Raw genomic sequence first — 18,034 nt, forward strand, 5'->3', positions numbered from 1 at the left:
ACTACCTAGAATTTGTTTGTCTAATGCGTCTCCATCTATCCGAAGCGTTCATGGCTTCTCTAGTCACATTATGGAACCGTCTGTGTATATGCTGCTCTGCTAGTAGTGATTTAAACACTTATTACCTACGTAGCTACCTGAGTAATGAGGTCCTGTCCGAGGCCTGGCTTTGGTAGCAGCAGATAGGCTCAGGCAAGGATTTTAAAGTAGGGACAAGGAAGCTTACCCAATCAGAGTCGAAATACTAAACGCGACGCGCGTTCTTGCTGGATCTGTTCTGAAATATACTTCTTTGAAGCTATCTAGCGTTTGGGGGGTGTGATCTATGCTTAGGACATAATGTACCTTCACGTAGCCAAGTTGTATCCCGTTGCAAGCTTAACGCCTTACAAAGAAGTCTCCTCATTAATTCGCCGGTTTTTTTAATCTACCTAAGCATATTATTATACACCACCAGCTCCTGCCCCGAACCAAGTAAGCCAAAGCAATGCTATCACTGTTATTTTTAAAAACTACCCGCAAATCATAGCACGATCGCCAATTCAGGCCTATCGATGCCCTCTTCGTTTAGGTTAGGGTAGTAGGGCACCATGGCATCGGCAGCCTGCACGTACGCGTCGTTGTAGAGTCGCCAGTAAGGCTGCCGAACCTTGCGGGCGGGATGGAACAAGCCTGCCCACACGTAATTTAGCACTAGACCGGGTCCGACGGCCATCCTGATGGCCTCGATTGCTTCCACAATTCGGTCGATGACGTGTGGGCTGGTCTCGAATAAGTTAGGCCACAGGAGGTTGAGAAGATGGACCATGGCATCTTCACACCCTAAACCAACCACCCCTAGAGCGATGTGCTTGACCACAGATGCAGCTGTCTGCCGATGAACCTGGTCACGGTCGATAAGAGCATCCTCTAGAAGTGGTGTAACTGCGTAGACATAATCCTTGGCCATTTCTCCAATGTATTCGAAAAGGAATGATAACGACTTCAGCACACCATTCTGGACGTTGAGTTCGGGGACCCGATACTCGTTCATCAGGGCAGGGAGAACGGTGAAGGGTGCACAAGTTTCGGCGACGATACCGATTGCAACAGCTGTACATACTCGAGACTGTCGCTCTTGTACTCGTAAGTTGTTTAGCAAGGTTGCTAACACGTCTTGAGGTCCGATTGCCTTGGCGATGAAACCGAATGTATTGTTGGCTGCTCTCCGAATGCCCTTCTTGTGTGCCTTGAGCATGTCAAGTAACTCGAAGCAAATTCGCATCCACTCTCTTGCATTTACACTCTCTGGTCCACGATCAGCGATTCGACCGACGAGGTCGATCGTGTTCTCCTGCACCTTTTCATGTCGGTTTCGTAGGATGGGGGTTAGACGTGGTAGTAGATCTTTAATAGGGGGTTGCATCTGGCTGATACCAACAACGGTGACGATACTTCGGAGCGCTGAGAGGATGGAACCTAAAACCTCAGGGTACTCCTCTCCTAGGTATTCGTATAGAACGACACCTAGCTTGCCCATAAGCGCATCTTCGCCGCACTGCTTCATGACTATCGCAATTCTGCTGATAAGGTCCGCGGCTTGCTGACGAATCGTTGCCGATTTATTGTTGAGTCGCCACAAGATAGTTGACACTATTTGGGGTAGGTATGGCTTACAACGCGTACCTAGGGCGTTGACCACGGTACCGAAACCGTTAAGCATGATGATATCTTCGACGCTTTGCTCCTGGAAGGAATGAAGGATACCGTCGATAAGTCGTTCTTCCAACCTCTCTCCAATATCTGCGGCTCCCAGGCCAGCAACCACCTTTTCGACGGTCTCGACGGTCATTTTGCGATATGCCTCGCTCTCGTCCTTCAAGTTACCGACGATTCGCTCCAATATCTCGCTGACGCCGACCTTTTGGCCAATATCAACGGTTGTCTCGACCTGTAGTAATTAAGTTAGCATATTTTGAATAAGACACTGTATTTATGGAAGTCAACATACCACTTGTCGATAGTTTCGCTTATCAAGAGCCATTCGCCGAACCCAGAAACTTTTGAAGAACTCGTCGAGAACATGTTCTTTAAGGTAACCCGCTGTTACGCCCTCGGTACCCGCACACTGTGAAACGACCTTCAACACAACCTTCTTCATCTCCTCATCTGGTGACGAAAATTCTCGGAGGAGAATATCCATCACTTGTGCAGTATAATAGTTGGCGTACTCTTCGTCCATGAGCGGAATGATGTAGCCAACAGCCTTGAGAAAGCCAGCGAGACCCTTACCCCTCTGTTTGCGGGCACCGGTCCATAGAGGGTTTAGGATATCATCGAAGCTTTCAATACCGTAAGGGTTTGACGCTTCAGCAAGAGCGGCAATGGCTAAACTGGTCACTGTTCGCACCTTTGTCTGCTCGTCGTTTAGGTTCGGTCCTATGCAGTCCACCAGTCCCTTCAGGTGAGGCAGCACAGCACATCCCATCAAGATAGGAATCTGTTGTACGATCTTGACACCAGTATGACGAGCTTGCCATGACTTTTTGCTTCGACACACGGCACGTAAGAAAGGTAAGAGTGCAGGGATACCGAGCGCTGAGGCTACCACTGCGAAGGCTCTAGCCGTTGTGTTCCGCACGTACTCATCAACATGATCAATATCTGGCCTCATTGTGCTGATCATCGTGGCAAGACCAGCAGCCTTACTGAGGTTGGATATGATCTCTCGACCCTCAACTCTGGCATAGTAATCCTGGTCAATGAGAAGTGGCTCAATGACGACAAGAATCTTATGAACGTAAGGTCGAACAAGGTCGTCCAACTTCCAGAGTATACGGTCGATTACTTTGACGAGTAAGTGGCGTTCCTGGTCTTCTAATGTCTTCTCCATCAGAAGAGGGAGAATCTGGTTAAACAGGGGGCCAGCACCAAACTGCCTTGCGTTGTCTGTGAGCTGTCGAAGAGCAGTCTTTCGCATAGGAGGTGTGCCATTCTTGATCTTGAGAAGGAGCCTCATAATCTTCCGCTCTTTTAATTCATCGACGCTCAAACTGTTTTCGTCGGAGCCATCCGCTAGTTTGCCGAAATAGGCCATATCTTCTTGCTTGAAGAACTGTAGTTCTCCAACGCCTGGGATTTCCTTTGGCATCTGGCTTCCTCCTAGTCTTGTACTTTCCGGATCCTGCATCATGAAGCCGCCGTAATTCTGTGGTAGCGGCGTAGCTGCAACCCGATGAAGGGGGGGATGTGTAGAATATCCTTGAGGCGGATCGAGGGTCTTGTAGCCCTGCTCCTCACCAGGGAGCAACGCGTCCAACTCTTCGTCACCTAGCAGGCCAGGAGGGCCGGGCATATCTGTTTTGACAGCGCCGGCTCCCATTGAGGATGTGTGCATTGGCGTAACTAGGCCGCTATTGCCGATGGGGGTTGCAGATGGCGCCTGGTCCCATCGTGATCTCTTCTTAGCCCCATCCGCAGCACCAGGAGTAGCAAGTGATGGCGCCTGATCCCATCTAGACCTTTTAGATTTGCCTTCGGCCGGTTCAGACGAAGGCTCATCTACAGCTGTCGATGCAACATCCCACCTCTTCTTGCGCTTACGTCCAGATGCCACAGCGTCAGTAGATCCTGCCTCTGAGTTCTCCTTGTCCCCATCCTTGAGAATTGCTTGATGATCATCGTCGGCTTCTTTTCCTTCCCGCCTTGCCTGTATAGCGCGCTTAACGCGTTCTTCCTCCCTCTCTATCTCTCTCCGCTCCATAATATCTCGGTACGTATCCCCATCCTCGGCGGCACCTCCCTGGCGATTAAAGGCATCGGCTCTTGTTGGTGTAAGAACGCGATCGAAGCGGCGCTTATGGTAGTCGGATTCGCGATCGATGATTCTTGTGCTATTTTCACCTCTGCCAGCGAAAGGATCATCTTCTTCGACCCCATCACCGTGTGCAAATTCGTCAATCTGGGCGCGTGTTGCCGTGTACTGGCCAACTAGACGACGTGAGTTGTCAACATCATCCATCTCTTCATCTTCTCCATCGCCCGCGGGGATGGAGGTGAGGTATCCTGCATATTTGTCACCTCCATCGCGCTCGTAGAGGTCGGTATCGAAAGATTCGGTCAGCTTCGCCTTAGTCGAGCTCTCGGATCTCTGGCTGTTAGGATCGCGACCGCGAGATCCTTTCTTTGCAGCTGCAGCAGCGTTCCGCTCAGCCTGAAGCTTTCTAACGGCCTCGAAGTCAGCGTCCGCCATGTTGGATCATTCAGCCGGATGCTATCTTGACCTTTTTTAGATGGAAGCGGGAAGCGGGAAGAGGAGACGGCTGGTTGGCGATGAACGAGATTTCATGCGCTGACGAGGCTCTAAAGAGATTAGTTGATTCAGAGATAATGGAAGGCGTTTTACTGAAGCTAGAGCCACCTGCAATCTGCACCTAGCCACTAGCGTGTATTTGGATACGTGAATTTGTGGCAAATATGTGGCTGGAATGGATTTTTTTTTTGTCACGTATAATAGCATATCGCGATAATGCATGTACCTATGTAGATACCTTTTAAGCTACATGTCTTTGTTATTGTACCAATATTTACCCAAATACCATACTAGGTACCTATTCACTAGCACTATTACATTACCTGAGACGTTAATTCATGGTTACCTAGTAGACAGGCAAACAAACACAAGACACACGAGAGGCAAATTCAAATGGTAGCAATTTCAAAGTATTCATCATTGAAATGCAAAAAGCTATCTAGCTGAGCAGGTAGTCGTGATTATGCCAGGGTTTGCAGCGTACGGCGGCGAGAGAACATCGCGTATCGTATCGAAACGTATGCAGCACAAGGTCACAAGTAGACTAAACAGCTTAGGAGTCATTCCGTAGATTAACTACCTAACTATCGCCAGACTGGCGTAGATGGCTGTTCAACCTCGAGTTATCTTCAGCCAGTTCCACCTTTTTCAAATATCTGTCAAAGGTATGCCCTGCCTCTTAAACAGTATTTCCACATTGAATATCTTGATCCTTTCTCGTCAAAACTATCATCAACTCGGTGTATTTTCGAGCTGTGACAACAACACTAACTCCATCAGCAGCCGGGGGACGAGGCTGCGAGGCGATCCAGAAATGTACAGGGGACGGCAATGAAGGACTAATAACACAAAGGTTGGTGAAGAAACTAGGCATATAAACATTAAGTTTGTTGGCGTTGTCGTAATTCGTGAAAACGCCAAAGATTAGTAAAATCCTTAGCGGATGTTGGATTCTTATGTCCTACTCGACTCTTTATTTTTTTCGGCTTCGGCAGGTCAGGTTATGGGTTGGGTATCTTTGGTGTAGTATCGATTTCCTGGATCTCAGCGAGGCCAGGTCTAGTTTTGTGACTTTTTTCGGGGCAACACCGGACAAATCAAATGACAGGTTGGTGCAGAATACGCCCTTTATCCAAGACAGATTCGGTTGCCAGGATTTAATATTATTAAGACCGTGTCGACGGTACTTCTCACACAGTCGGGGCTCCAGGTCTACCTTGGTTTAAGGAATGAAGTAGTTCGTGTGGAGGTATTCGTTGTATGCCACTGCCGCGATCGAACATGGATGTCGGGGCGGGGATGTAACCCTCCCGCTTCTTGCGATATCGATCTAATGCAAGGCCGGCTAGTACAATGAGTACCATAATTCCCAAAGAGATAGCCAACCCGATTAGAGCAACAAATACGCGCGGCATACCACTACCTGGACATATAGTTAGTAAAATATCACGTAGAAGTCTATGTAGAAAGCTTACTTGAAGTGGCGAAAAAGTTGTCCTTCTCGACGAAAATTCGAGAGATCGAACCAGTCGTGCCATCAATCTTTGATGTGAGAGCGAAAGGCTGGACTGTAGTGCCGTTGAAGATTGCGCTCGATGCCGTTCCAAAGCCCGGTATTCCGATAGAGCCTGTAAGTAACAAGACCTGGTCGGAAGCAATGAGATCAGATGAGTCATGTGATCCCGTTATCGTGAACATCTGCAAGCTGCTGACTACGCTGGTTTGGTCAAGCGCAACGGCCGCCGTCTTCCAAGATGAACCGTCATATTTCATGAGATATGTCGAGCCGTTAGGCTCGGTACCGGCAACCCAGACTTCATCGCCACCACCATTTGCAGCGGTCAGAGCAATTACAGGGCCTGGAAGATCTGAGGCGCCCGAAAAGGCGGTCCAATGGTTGCCAGATGCATCGTAGGATGCCAGGTACGTTGCGGTATCGTTGATTGTCAAGTTACCACCTGCAAATAGAACGGTTTTGCTCGACCACATCATAGAATTGACATCACCCCCTAGCTCAAAGCCTGGTCGGTTCCACTGGTTAGTCGATGTGCTGAAAAGACAGACGCTGGGACAGGGAAGTGATCCGGCTCTGTCGAAAGACCCGCCGACGTAAACATCCGAACTATCTGGCCTGACATTGACTGAGGAAACAGTGACATTATCGCCAACCAGAGCTGGAGGCTGGTTGTTAAACGACTTTGACGCGAGGTTATATGAGATGAGGCCATTGACATCGGATCCTTGAGCTGTACCGTTTACTCGCCCACCAGCATACAAATTATCGCCTTGAACTGCGAGTGATAGGAAAACAGAGTCCACAGATATTTCCGTGCCTAGGCCTGTCACGGTGTTGGAGTTCGCACCATCAATCAAGGCTAGATTATAGATAGTCGATCCATTAGACGCATTCGCAACGAAGTGGCCGCCAAGAATTGTAATGTTCCTCCCGTCATTTTCGTAGAATGCCCCAGTAACAACACCAGAAATAGTGGCAGTGCTATTGAGCAAACTTGCGCGCTTGGAGAGTCCGCTCGTGGAGCTGTTGGATATGCTTGCTGATGGCTGGATGTTGATAGGGAACTTGCCAAATCCATCAGAGAAAGTTGCAGCGCCATACGCTTGCAAAAGCTGAGAAGATATAGAACCAGCATAGAGGGTCTCATTACCTGACAAAGCCAATGACGTCGAAAGCACACCGCTCACTAGCGGGACTGTCGTATTCAAGTTTTGTAGCCAGTTGCTTTGTGACTTGACCCAAATGGCAAACCCGCTAACCTCAACAGCCGTGTTGCTGCCAAATGCGAGCAGGTGTGAGAAATCTCCAGTCAAAGTGAGGACATCTTCTGCTGTACTGCTGCTCAAATTCAGTGTGGTGGACACAATACTTATCACGGCACCATCCACACCCGCTCCGAGCGAGGTCCATTTATTGGCTGTGCTGTCATAAACAGCAACATTGCCTAATCCTGATGTAGACCCTTGCCGAGTATTGTTGAATCTACCGCCAACGAATAACTGATTTCCGTCCAGATGCATCGTCAAGACTTCCCCGTTCAGGCCACCATCTAGAGCTATAGTCTGGCCGTTGTTGTCGATAGCAACGATGTTTTGTACATTGTCAGATGTGAAGTTGCCACCAACAAATGTCCTATCACTGGTAGCGACTAGTGATGCCACTGCAGAATTATTCGAGAACGAAGAGCCAAGCTTAACGAAAGCAGAGCTGGAGAAATTCGATGTATCGATAGTAGCACTGCTTGGGTCATATTCGAACAATCCATTTAGACCTCCCGTAGAATTGAGCAACTCAAATCCAACCCTCTGAGCAACCATGACGAAGTTGTCACCAGGTATGGATTGTGCTTGGCCAGGAACAGGAGTTAGGGTAATGCTAGGTCGGAAAGAACTCGAGCTCGCATCGACGGATCCAATGTGAAGTTGATCATATTTATCGAACTCGTTGGTTTGGTAGAGAATCCGGGAGGCTAATGTTCGATTGGTACCACTAGCGGATAGTGTCCCTGATACATTGACTTGGCCACGTGTGGAACAGGTGTTGTCTTGGAGACAGCCTGGTGTGTACAATTTGATGATGTATTCTCCTGATTCCCTGATATCGGGGTAGAAAACAACGGAAGCTGCATCTGAAGCAACGGGTTTCGATAACTCAGCCGACAGGTATTGAGAGTTGCTCTGCCCAGAAGTAGTTGTAGACCAGGGACCTGTGGCTGTAGCCGTTGAAGGAGTCGAAGTATTGGCACAGCTTGGTTCGTTGAAATCGTTGATCGCAAAAGCGAAGATATCATCCTGGAATAATTCAACGCCATTTAAGCCGCCACCATTACCGTACCACGCAGATACGTCAATACTGAAAGCGTTCATCCCGATGCGGTTGACGAAGTGGAAGTCCTGGAACTTTACCGAGGGGTCGTCGCTAAGAGGGCACTCACTCGTGCATGTGAGATTCTGTTGAGTTGCTGGGTCAATATAGGTAAAGTTCATGATTCCATTAATTGGCTGCGCAGTAAACCTCCATTTCTTTGTTCCCCGACCATCCTGGTGAGTGTTCCAGAGCCGGAGCTTAGTAGGTTCGAACCCGAAATTGAAAGTGGCCTTCCAGGCTCCCGCAGTGTTGTCTGCTAATAACCAAGTATTGCCAGAGCCATCGACCCCGTCGGTTTTGCAAACAATATTCTTGGGGTCACTGAAGCCTGCTGTTGATGTGCCCGAATCAGCTTGGATAGTCGCAGTAGAAAGATTGATAATCTGGCCATCGGGCGTTCTCGGTGTACTCGTGTTTCCTAGGCCGGTGAAGCTACCACCAAATACGATATGTCCGCTGGGTGCCTTCGTGATCGAGTTCACAGGTCCATTAAAACCAGCAAATGGCAAGCTTGCCCAGTTTTTTGATGCCAGCCATGTTATCGCATTAGTTGAATCGGCTGCCCTGAAACTACCTCCGACATAGACCTTGTCAGCTGCATCATCGCAGAACAAGCTGTTAACTTGACCGGAAAGATTAGCTATAGGTGTGACCTTAGAGGTATTGGGATCAAAGGAAGCAATTCCAGGTGACTGGACTCCGCCTAAACTAGTAAAATTACCACCTAGGATGACCTGTCCTTGAAAGGAGCACATGGTCTGGATGGATGCGTCCGCTTCTAGAAGACTGACGAAGAGGCCATTCGGAAGGCGAGTCAGAAGTTGTTCGGATCCATTCGTGTTGAATGGCTGCTCGGTTTGCCCTTCATATTGGTAGAGGGAAATGCCACTAAAGTCACCAGCGATTCCGACCCTTCCCAGTTGGCGTGTGTCGAGACCCGCGTCTGGTATCGAATTAAAGGTGATGGCATGAGAGAATGATGAAAAGGTGGCGAGGGTGAGAAGCCATGATGACGACATTGAGAAATTGCTACGCGTAGCAAAGCTGTGGCGGGATGATATCTTCATGGTTAATCGAATGCAGTGACCGAGGCAATATAATGCGCCTCGGTCTCGACTACGTTCAACTTTGAAGTACCACTACCGACGATAAATCGTCTTCCGACACGGCGCATACGCTCTATTGTCCGACGGAGTCCATAACCTCGAGGGAATCGGTATATAGCGTGGTTGGTAGCGAATTTAGAAGCCGACAGAAAGCGCAACGGATTGAGCGGTGTCGCGACGTGTTTGTGTGTATACTAACTAGGGCGACAACTCGGATAATGCAAGAAAGTCGAGAATTGCGAAAGATACGTCGGAAACAGAACAGAAAACTAAGCGAATGAATGAATCGAGGTCTCGAAACGATGAAGATACGCAGTATCAATTACAATAGCAATCCCAAGTCGAGGGATTGTTATTATGTTCGTGATAGTTGATAGAGGTCGAGGGTGGGCTGCGTAGTCTTCTAGGGTTCCAAGATTTTGGGAAATTGAACTCAATCGGGTGTGCTAGGCGTGCTAGTTCTGTTAGTGTCGAGTTGGTAGACGGAATGGGCTATGCTAATACCCAAGTGCCTGCCCGAAGTGTGTTGTCACCTCGTGGGGTACCTGTGCTGGTACCTTGTTAGCTCATCTCATTTAACACATCAACCTTCCATTCAAGATTTCCGCCAATTATTGCCCAAATTAGCCCAGGGCGAGGGATAGCTAAATCGAAACATGAGATGAAAAAGAGAGAAGAAACAAATAAAAAACAGGGCTTGTCATGACTCATTTGATCAGTGATATAACAAGAGATATAAGGATGCCTTCTAAATCATAAAATCAAGCAAACAATATTACGTAGTATAACGCGAATATGCTGCACGTATTTTTCGCTCGCTAACGGAAATATCCACAGATGACAATAACGGGAGAAGGGAGGAGCTCACCACTTACGAGGTCTCAAGCGATACCCGCGCACAATGCGACAGTCGGTCGATTGTATCACACCAAGGGTAATTCGTGTTGCCAGGTGTAATACTTGTGTGAACAGAAGTGAGGCTTTCTTACCGATTAAGCTATACAAAATCCCAACCTCCAAATATCTTTCGTTGTGCACGATGATTTCTGTTTGATTAGGTACCTAAGTACCCGGGATATAGGCAATTGATGCTGGTTGATGCTGGCAGGGACTAGCCCAATTCTGCCAAGCAGTGGTGATTTAGGTGGTGAGTATCTGGAGATTCTTTTTTTTCTTTTTCGGAAACGAGCGAAGTGGGAACGTTGAATTAGTTCCCTTTGGTAAAATGAGTGGATGTGGACGATGTGGACGATGGTGACGACACGATCGCACTTGGTGTTCCTTGACTGTCCCAGAACTCGTTGCTGTCAGAGACGTGGCCTGCCGAATAATGCTGTCCTCAGATCAGGGGCTTAGCAACAGGTGGTGATTGGGTAGTTGGGGAGATCGAACGAGCGACTAAAGGTGAAAAGGTGAAAAAGAAAAAAAAGAAAGAGTAAAGGAGAGAATTGCGCAACAAGCAAATGTGTAAATTCTCGGACGCCCTCGAACGCGGTCCTGATGATTTGCCTAGGCAACAGGGAAAGGAGTGACAATGATTTTTGGTGTTTTCTACCTCTGCGTCGAACGGTAAGAAGGGCAACCAGCGTTCCACAGGAAGAATTAGAGCGGAAGAGTAGTAGGAAGGAAAGGATGGAAGGGAGGCTTGGGAGGGTCTGCACCTGCAGTAGCGGCAAATTTCCTCTGATTTTTCTCTGCAGAACTGCACGCTCCATGCGGTTTATTTGATGTAATCATAAGGGGCAGTAGCAAGGGGGTTCCACGTATGTTTAGGGTGCTTGCAGGGGTTCCAGGATCCAAGGTGGTTCCTGAAGGCCAAGACAATTCTTGGAAACCATAAATCTCATCGTCCAACTCTGTGACTGGTCCAGTCTCACCATCAGACTACAAACGGTCCGCAAAGATAGGCCAGACCCGGGAGTTACCCGTTGTTCTACAGGATAATACAGGACGTATTTCTCGTGTTTCTGAAATCTGACATAATTTCGACCAATCCCGTACAACTAAACAACCTTTTCTAATGTGTAAGCCGGATTTTTCGACGTCCACCAAGGTAGCCATTATTCCATGTACCTGGGTATGTATCAGGGCTTCGAGTTATAGCACAAGGAGAGACAAGAGTATGATTTGGAACAATAACAGATTCGACAACACAGTATTAATACATCATGTCTTTTATGAGATCTACAGATCTGTGTATGGTTATGTTTCATTCTACCTATCACTAACATCGCAATGACAAAGGGCGGGGAAAGGAGGAAGCACCGCCTCTAAGAAGGCCCCAGGGCTACGTAATCGTACGGAGGTCTGCCTTCGATGTTAGTTCTCATCGGGCGACCCACGATCAAATATATCCACTTAGTGAATCTACATAAATAAACAATTCCAAAATTTTGGAAAACATGGACACGGATACTACTAATCGCAGGAGGTTCTGGGGAAGAGGAACTGGATGATCCGCACATGGATCGAAGGGTTTAATGGATTTAATTAATCACCAATCACTCATGCTCGCAATACGTTTCCTATTAAGAAACTAAACAAATACACTTTAACTTTATTACTAAACTACTAAACTAACATCGTATCTTTACATACTTACCATAACGGGAAATAATGGGAGTAAATAATAATTAAAAAGTTAAATAATTATTAAAAAACGTTATTAAATTCGAATAATTATTAATTTTTATAATAATTATTAAAAAAATAAAAATTATTATTTATTTTTTATAATTATTAAATTAAAAAAATAAGTAAAAACGAACCGTTAATTAAGTAATTTAAATATTAATAAAATCGATAATATTATTATTTTTTACTTATTATTTTTTAACTTTTTATTTTTTAAAATTTTTAAGTTTTTTTTTTTTTTTTAAAAATTTTTAATATTACCGTTTTTTTTTATTTATTATATAATAAAAAGTTTATTTACTTTTTATTATAATAATTATAATATTTTTTTTAAAAAAAAAACTTAAAATATTTTTTTCTTTTTTTTTATAATATTATTTTATATAAAACTTAAAATTTTTTCACTTTTTTTTCATTTTTTTTTTTTATATTATTAATATTATTAATAATATTTAAAAATTTTTATTAATATATTATATTAAATTATTATTATTATTATTATTATTATTATTATTATATTAAACGTAATAAATTATTAAATTAATATTTATAAATTTATAAACGTAATAAAATATAATAAATAATACGAAAAAAAAAAATATTTTATATATAATTCGAAACTTAATATAAAAAATTTTTTCTTATATTTTTATTTTATTTTAAATTTTTTTCTTATTTAATAATTATTATTTATTTTTTTATATAAATAACTTTATAATTTAATAACTTTACGTTTACCCGCGTGGTTTATTACGCGTTTAATATAATTTTTTATCGTTAAATTTAGTAATAACTTTTTTTTTTATTTTTTATATAATACGATATAACGAGTTAAAAACTTCGTTATTTTAATTTTTTTTTTTATTTATTTTTTTAATTTAATTTTTTTCCCGTTTATTTTACTTAATATAATTATTTTTTTTATTTATTTAAATCTTTTATAAATTTCGAAAAAAAAAACTTTATTATAATGGTAAATTTTTTAATTATTTCGTAACATTAATAATTTAAATATATTTAAAAACTAAAAAACTATATTATTTTATAAATTCATTTTAAAATTAATCGTATACGAAAATTTAATAAAACTTTAAATTTTATTTAAAAAATACGTCGATTTATTTCGCGTTTATTCGAATATAACACGAAATAAATAATAAATATATATAAATTTAAAAATAATTTCGAACGCGTTTTTCGTTTTATTACGAAATTAATTATTAATATTTCGTACGTATATAATTATTCCGTAAAAAAAACTCCGTTAAATTTTTTATAAATTATTTTTAAAAAAATAAAATTTAAATTAAAAATTATTTTTCCTTCGAATATATTTTTTTTATAATTAAATTTACATAACGTAAAAAAGTTAATTTTTACCTTTCGAACATTTTATTTAATAAAATTTAAAATAAATTTAATAAATTTAAATATTTAATAATAATTAATATAACCACGTTTTATTACGAAAACTTATAACTTTTTAAAAATTTTTATCGATTTTTTTTTTTTTAAAAATTTATTATTTTAAAATTTAAAATTTTAAAACTTTAAATTATTAAATTTTATTTTTTCATTAATTTTTTTATTATTATATTTAAATAAATTAAAAATTATTTTTTTACCGCGTATTAAAAAAATAAAATTTAATAATATTTTTTTATCGTTATTATTAATTTACGTGTTTAATATTATACTGATATTAATCTTATAAATTTTATAAACGAAATTATCGTTATCGTTTATTTTTATATTAAATATTAAATTAATATTTAATTTTTAAATTAAAAAAAATATTTTTAAACGTTAAAAATTAAGTTTTTTTAAAATTTTTATTATTTTTATATTTTTAAAATTTTACTTAATAATTTTACTTTCGTAATAAATTTTTACCTTAATTATAAAACTTATTTTTAAAATATCGAATAATATTAAAATTATTATTAATAATGCGAATAACGAAATAATTAATATAAATAATTAAAAAAATTAATAATAAAATTTTTTTTAACTTTTAAAAATAATATTAAATAAAATTATATAATAACGAATTAATAAAATAATAATTATTATAATAACGGTAATAAATATATAAGTAAATAATGAAATAATAAAAAGAATTATTAACGGAATAATTAAAAGTTTAAATTTCTTTAAAATTTTAAATAAATGCGTAATATTAAAAAATTAAATTTCAAATATAAAAAGTTAATTAATTAAAAATATCGGATATTTTTATTTAAATATAAAATTAATTATTATAAAATTTTTTAATATTACGATTATAAAAAAAAACACTTTTTAAAAAAACATAAATTTATTCGTTAAAATAATAAATATTATAAAAATTAATTTAAAACGAATCGAAATAATTCGTGAAAAATTCCCGTAAATACTTTAAAAATCCGCTTAATAATAATAAATAAATATTTTAATAATTAATAAAAAAATTAATTATTTATTTAATAATAATTAAGTTTTTTAAAAATTTTAAAAAAATTATAAAATGTTTATATACGAAATAATATTTAAAATTTAAAACATAAAATATACCCGAAATAATTATTTACGAAATATTAACATTAAAACTTAAATTATAAAACTTTTTCGTATATATAAAGTCGCGAATTTTATAAAATTAAAGTATTAAATAATAATAATTTAAAATATTTTAAACGCCGATTTAAAAATAATTATATTATAATTAATAAAATTTATATTTTTAAGTATTTATTTAAAATATTTAAATAAAAAAAAAAAGCTTAAAAAATATAATTATTTATATTTAAAATTATTTTTATTTTTTTAAAATTAATTAAAAATGTTATTAAAACTTAAATAAAATTTTTTAAAAATATTTCGTTTAATAAATTTATCGTTTTTAAAACTTTAATTAACATTATTTATATAATTAATTAAAAAAATAATAATTTTTTAATTAAGTTTAATAATTTTATAAATATTTATTAATAACGAATTAATTTTTATTAATTATATAAATATTAAAAATATAAATAATCGTTTAAAAACCGTTACGAAATTTAATAATTAAGTAATTATGAAATAATTTATAATTATAATCGTTTTTATAATTATTCGTTTCGCGGAAATTACCGAAAATATAAACATTTACGTTATAATAAAAACCGATATAATAATAATCGTCGTAAATTATTTTATCGTTAAAAACGTTAAATAAAAAAAGAAAAATAAAAAAACGGCATATATTTTATAAAAAATAAAGTTTTTTATATAATTAATAATATAAATCTTATTATATATAAAGTTAACTTTTAAAAAAAAAAATATTTTTTAATAAAAAAAATTAAAAATTATTTAAATATTAAAAAAATTAATGATAAATTAAACGAGTATAATTATTTTATAACTTTTAAAATAAATAATAAATAAAAATTTAAATATTTAAAATACGGAAAAAACTTTAATATAAAATCGAATTATTTTAAATATATATTAACGAATAAATATATTTACTTAATTATATTTATAAAATAAATAATTAAAAAAATTAAAAAAACGTTTAAATGAAAAACTTATAATTATATATTATTTTTTTTTAATTTTAATATAAAAAACGAAAACTTAAATACGATAAATAATAATAATTTAAATATAAAATTAACATTTTTCCATATAAAATTATACTTTTTATTTATAATTAAAAATATATTAAATATTTATTTTATAATTTTATAAAAAAAAAAAAAAAAATAATATAAAATTAAATTTAATAAAAAATTTAAGTTTAAAATATTAATTAATATTAAAAATATGTTTTATATATTTAAAAAAAAATTAAATATAAATAAAATATAAAATTATAACATTTTTAAAACGCATTTTTTAATTACATTTATATTTAATATCGAAAAATATATTAATATATTCGTTAAAGTTATTAATAATTAAAAAATAAAATTTTAAATATACATTAATTTAAAAATAAATAAAAAAATAATAAATAAATAATAATTAAAATAATTTATTTAAAATTACGAAACTTTTATTTTTAAAAAATTATTTTATATTAAAAAAATTAACTTAAATAATATTAAACTTTATTAAAAAGTTCGATTTTATATTAATATATTAAAAAAAATAAAAATAAAATAAAAATATTTAATCCGCGTTAAAATTAAAACTTAAATTTATAAAACTAATTTTATTATATATTTTATTATAAAAAATAACTTTTTATATAAATATAATGTAATTTTAAATTATTTTAAATTAAATATATTTTTAAAATTATATTTAAAAGTAATAATTTTTATTATAATTAAAAAAAATATTTTTATTTAAAAAAAATGAAAATTTTAAAAAAAATAATAATACTTAAATATATAATAATATTAATTTTAACGAAATATTTTAATTTATCGAAAAGAAAAAATTTCTTATTTACTTTAAAATATTTTAATATTTATAATAATATTTATAATTATTTTTTAATAAAAAATGTTATTATTTTAAACGATTTTAATAACGAAATAATTATTTCGAAAAACATGCATTTTAAAACGATAACCGAAATTAAAAACGAAATATTTTATAATATAATATAAAAAAAAATAAACGTAATATAAACCGTAACTTTTAACTTTTACGATTCGGATATAATATTAAATTACGACGATTAATATATTTTCGCCGCCGAATTTTTTATAAATGAAAATATTAATATTATATTAAAGTTAAAAAAAATAAAACTAAAAATTATATAAAATTTTTTTTAAAAAAAAAAAAGCTTTTCGAAATTTAATATTTCATTTTTAAAAGTTTTAACGTTTATAAATATTTTTAAAATTATAACGAAAAATAAAATTTATTATTACGTTATTAATTTTTAATTCGTAAATAAATTTACGAAAATAATCGATAAATATAATTATTAAAAAAATAAAAAAATATTATAAATATTCGAAAAAAATAAAATGTTAATAAATATAATTAACGATTAAGAAAAAAAATTAAAAATAAAATATATTTATCTTTTAAAAGTTAAAAATAAAAAATTTTTCAATTAAATATTTAATATTATACATTTTAAAAATAAAATAAATTAATAAAAAAAAGTAATATTATTTAATTATTCATGTTTTATAATTTAAAAATTAATTAACGGTAAAAAGAAAAAACGTATAATTATTAATTTAAAAGTTTTAAATAAATATATTTTATTAAATATATATTTTTTACCGTTATAAAATAAAATTATTTAAAAAATGTAAAAAAAACGGTATTTCGTTATAATAAACGGAATAATATTTTATTATTAATTTTTAATTATTATAAAAAACCGCGATAAAAGAATAGTGATTTTACTTCGAAGTTTCGAAGTTTTAAATGTCGTTTTAATGAATTTTAAAAATTTTCTCGTTTATAAATAACGGTATATAAATTATTTATTAAAATTATTAAAAAAGTTCGTTAAAATTTATATAAACGATATCGTTATTTTTTCCGATATAAAAAAATAATATTAATAATATTTAATGAAATTTTTTCGTCGTTATAAAAACGCCGGTTTAACCTTTAACTTTAAAAAAACATTTATAAAATATTTAATAATTATATTATTAAAATTTATAATAAACGATTTAAAATTAAACGTTACGAAAAATCGTATTTTAATAATTCGAAAATTAAAAATATTAATTATTTTATTAAAATTTAAAACTTATATTAAATTTATAAATTTTTTACGAAAATATATTTTTTATTATTAATAAAAAATAAAGTTATTTTAAAATAAAAAAATTATATTATTAAATAAAAAACGAAAAAACTAAAAATTATTATTATTTTTAAAGGGATAAAAAAGATACATTATAAAAATAAAATTTAAATTAACGAAATTAAAAAAAAAATTATTTTTAATTTTATAAATATAATTTTATAATTTGATAAATTTAAATTATTAAAAATATAATCGATAAATTTTTTTAAATATTAACGTTTCGAAATAAATAAAATTTAAAGTTATAATATTTCATTTAAACGAAAAATAAAACGATTAATTAATAAAAATTAATAAAATAAAATTAATAATTTATTTTTTAAAAATTTTAATACGCGTAAAATCTCGATATAATATTA

General features: G+C 34.8%; 2 protein-coding genes across 2 annotated transcripts; both read right to left on the bottom strand.

Annotated features, from left to right (window-relative positions):
* Positions 1-307: 307 nt before the first annotated feature.
* GGS22DRAFT_5666 (armadillo-type protein) lies at positions 308-4,342 on the bottom strand. Its single transcript, XM_047967434.1, has 2 exons — positions 1,991-4,342; positions 308-1,930 (listed from the first exon to the last, which is right to left on the bottom strand). The coding sequence occupies exons 1-2, from the start codon at positions 4,229-4,231 to the stop codon at positions 524-526; spliced, it is 3,648 nt and encodes a 1,215-aa protein (XP_047823726.1). The 5' UTR covers positions 4,232-4,342; the 3' UTR covers positions 308-523.
* A 961-nt stretch (positions 4,343-5,303) lies between these two features.
* Positions 5,304-9,669, bottom strand: GGS22DRAFT_5687 (cortical protein marker for cell polarity-domain-containing protein). Its single transcript, XM_047967438.1, has 2 exons — positions 5,767-9,669; positions 5,304-5,714 (listed from the first exon to the last, which is right to left on the bottom strand). Exons 1-2 carry the CDS (start codon positions 9,239-9,241, stop codon positions 5,482-5,484), a joined length of 3,708 nt encoding a protein of 1,235 aa, XP_047823727.1. The 5' UTR covers positions 9,242-9,669; the 3' UTR covers positions 5,304-5,481.
* Between the last annotated feature and the right edge of the window lie 8,365 nt (positions 9,670-18,034).

This window comes from Annulohypoxylon maeteangense (assembly GCF_022496945.1).
Source record: "Annulohypoxylon maeteangense strain CBS 123835 unplaced genomic scaffold GGS22scaffold_1, whole genome shotgun sequence".
NCBI lineage: Eukaryota > Fungi > Ascomycota > Sordariomycetes > Xylariales > Hypoxylaceae > Annulohypoxylon > Annulohypoxylon maeteangense.

Bases quoted from the DNA above. Each gene is read 5' to 3' on its own strand.
- GGS22DRAFT_5687 (XM_047967438.1), bottom strand. From the start codon at position 9,241: ATGAAGATATCATCCCGCCACAGCTTTGCTACGCGTAGCAATTTCTCA. The intron at 5,715-5,766 runs GTAAGCTTTCTA...CTATATGTCCAG, and splicing joins CAACTTTTTCGCCACTTCAA to GTAGTGGTATGCCGCGCGTA.
- GGS22DRAFT_5666 (XM_047967434.1), bottom strand. From the start codon at position 4,231: ATGGCGGACGCTGACTTCGAGGCCGTTAGAAAGCTTCAGGCTGAGCGG. The intron at 1,931-1,990 runs GTATGTTGACTT...TAATTACTACAG, and splicing joins AGCGAAACTATCGACAAGTG to GTCGAGACAACCGTTGATAT.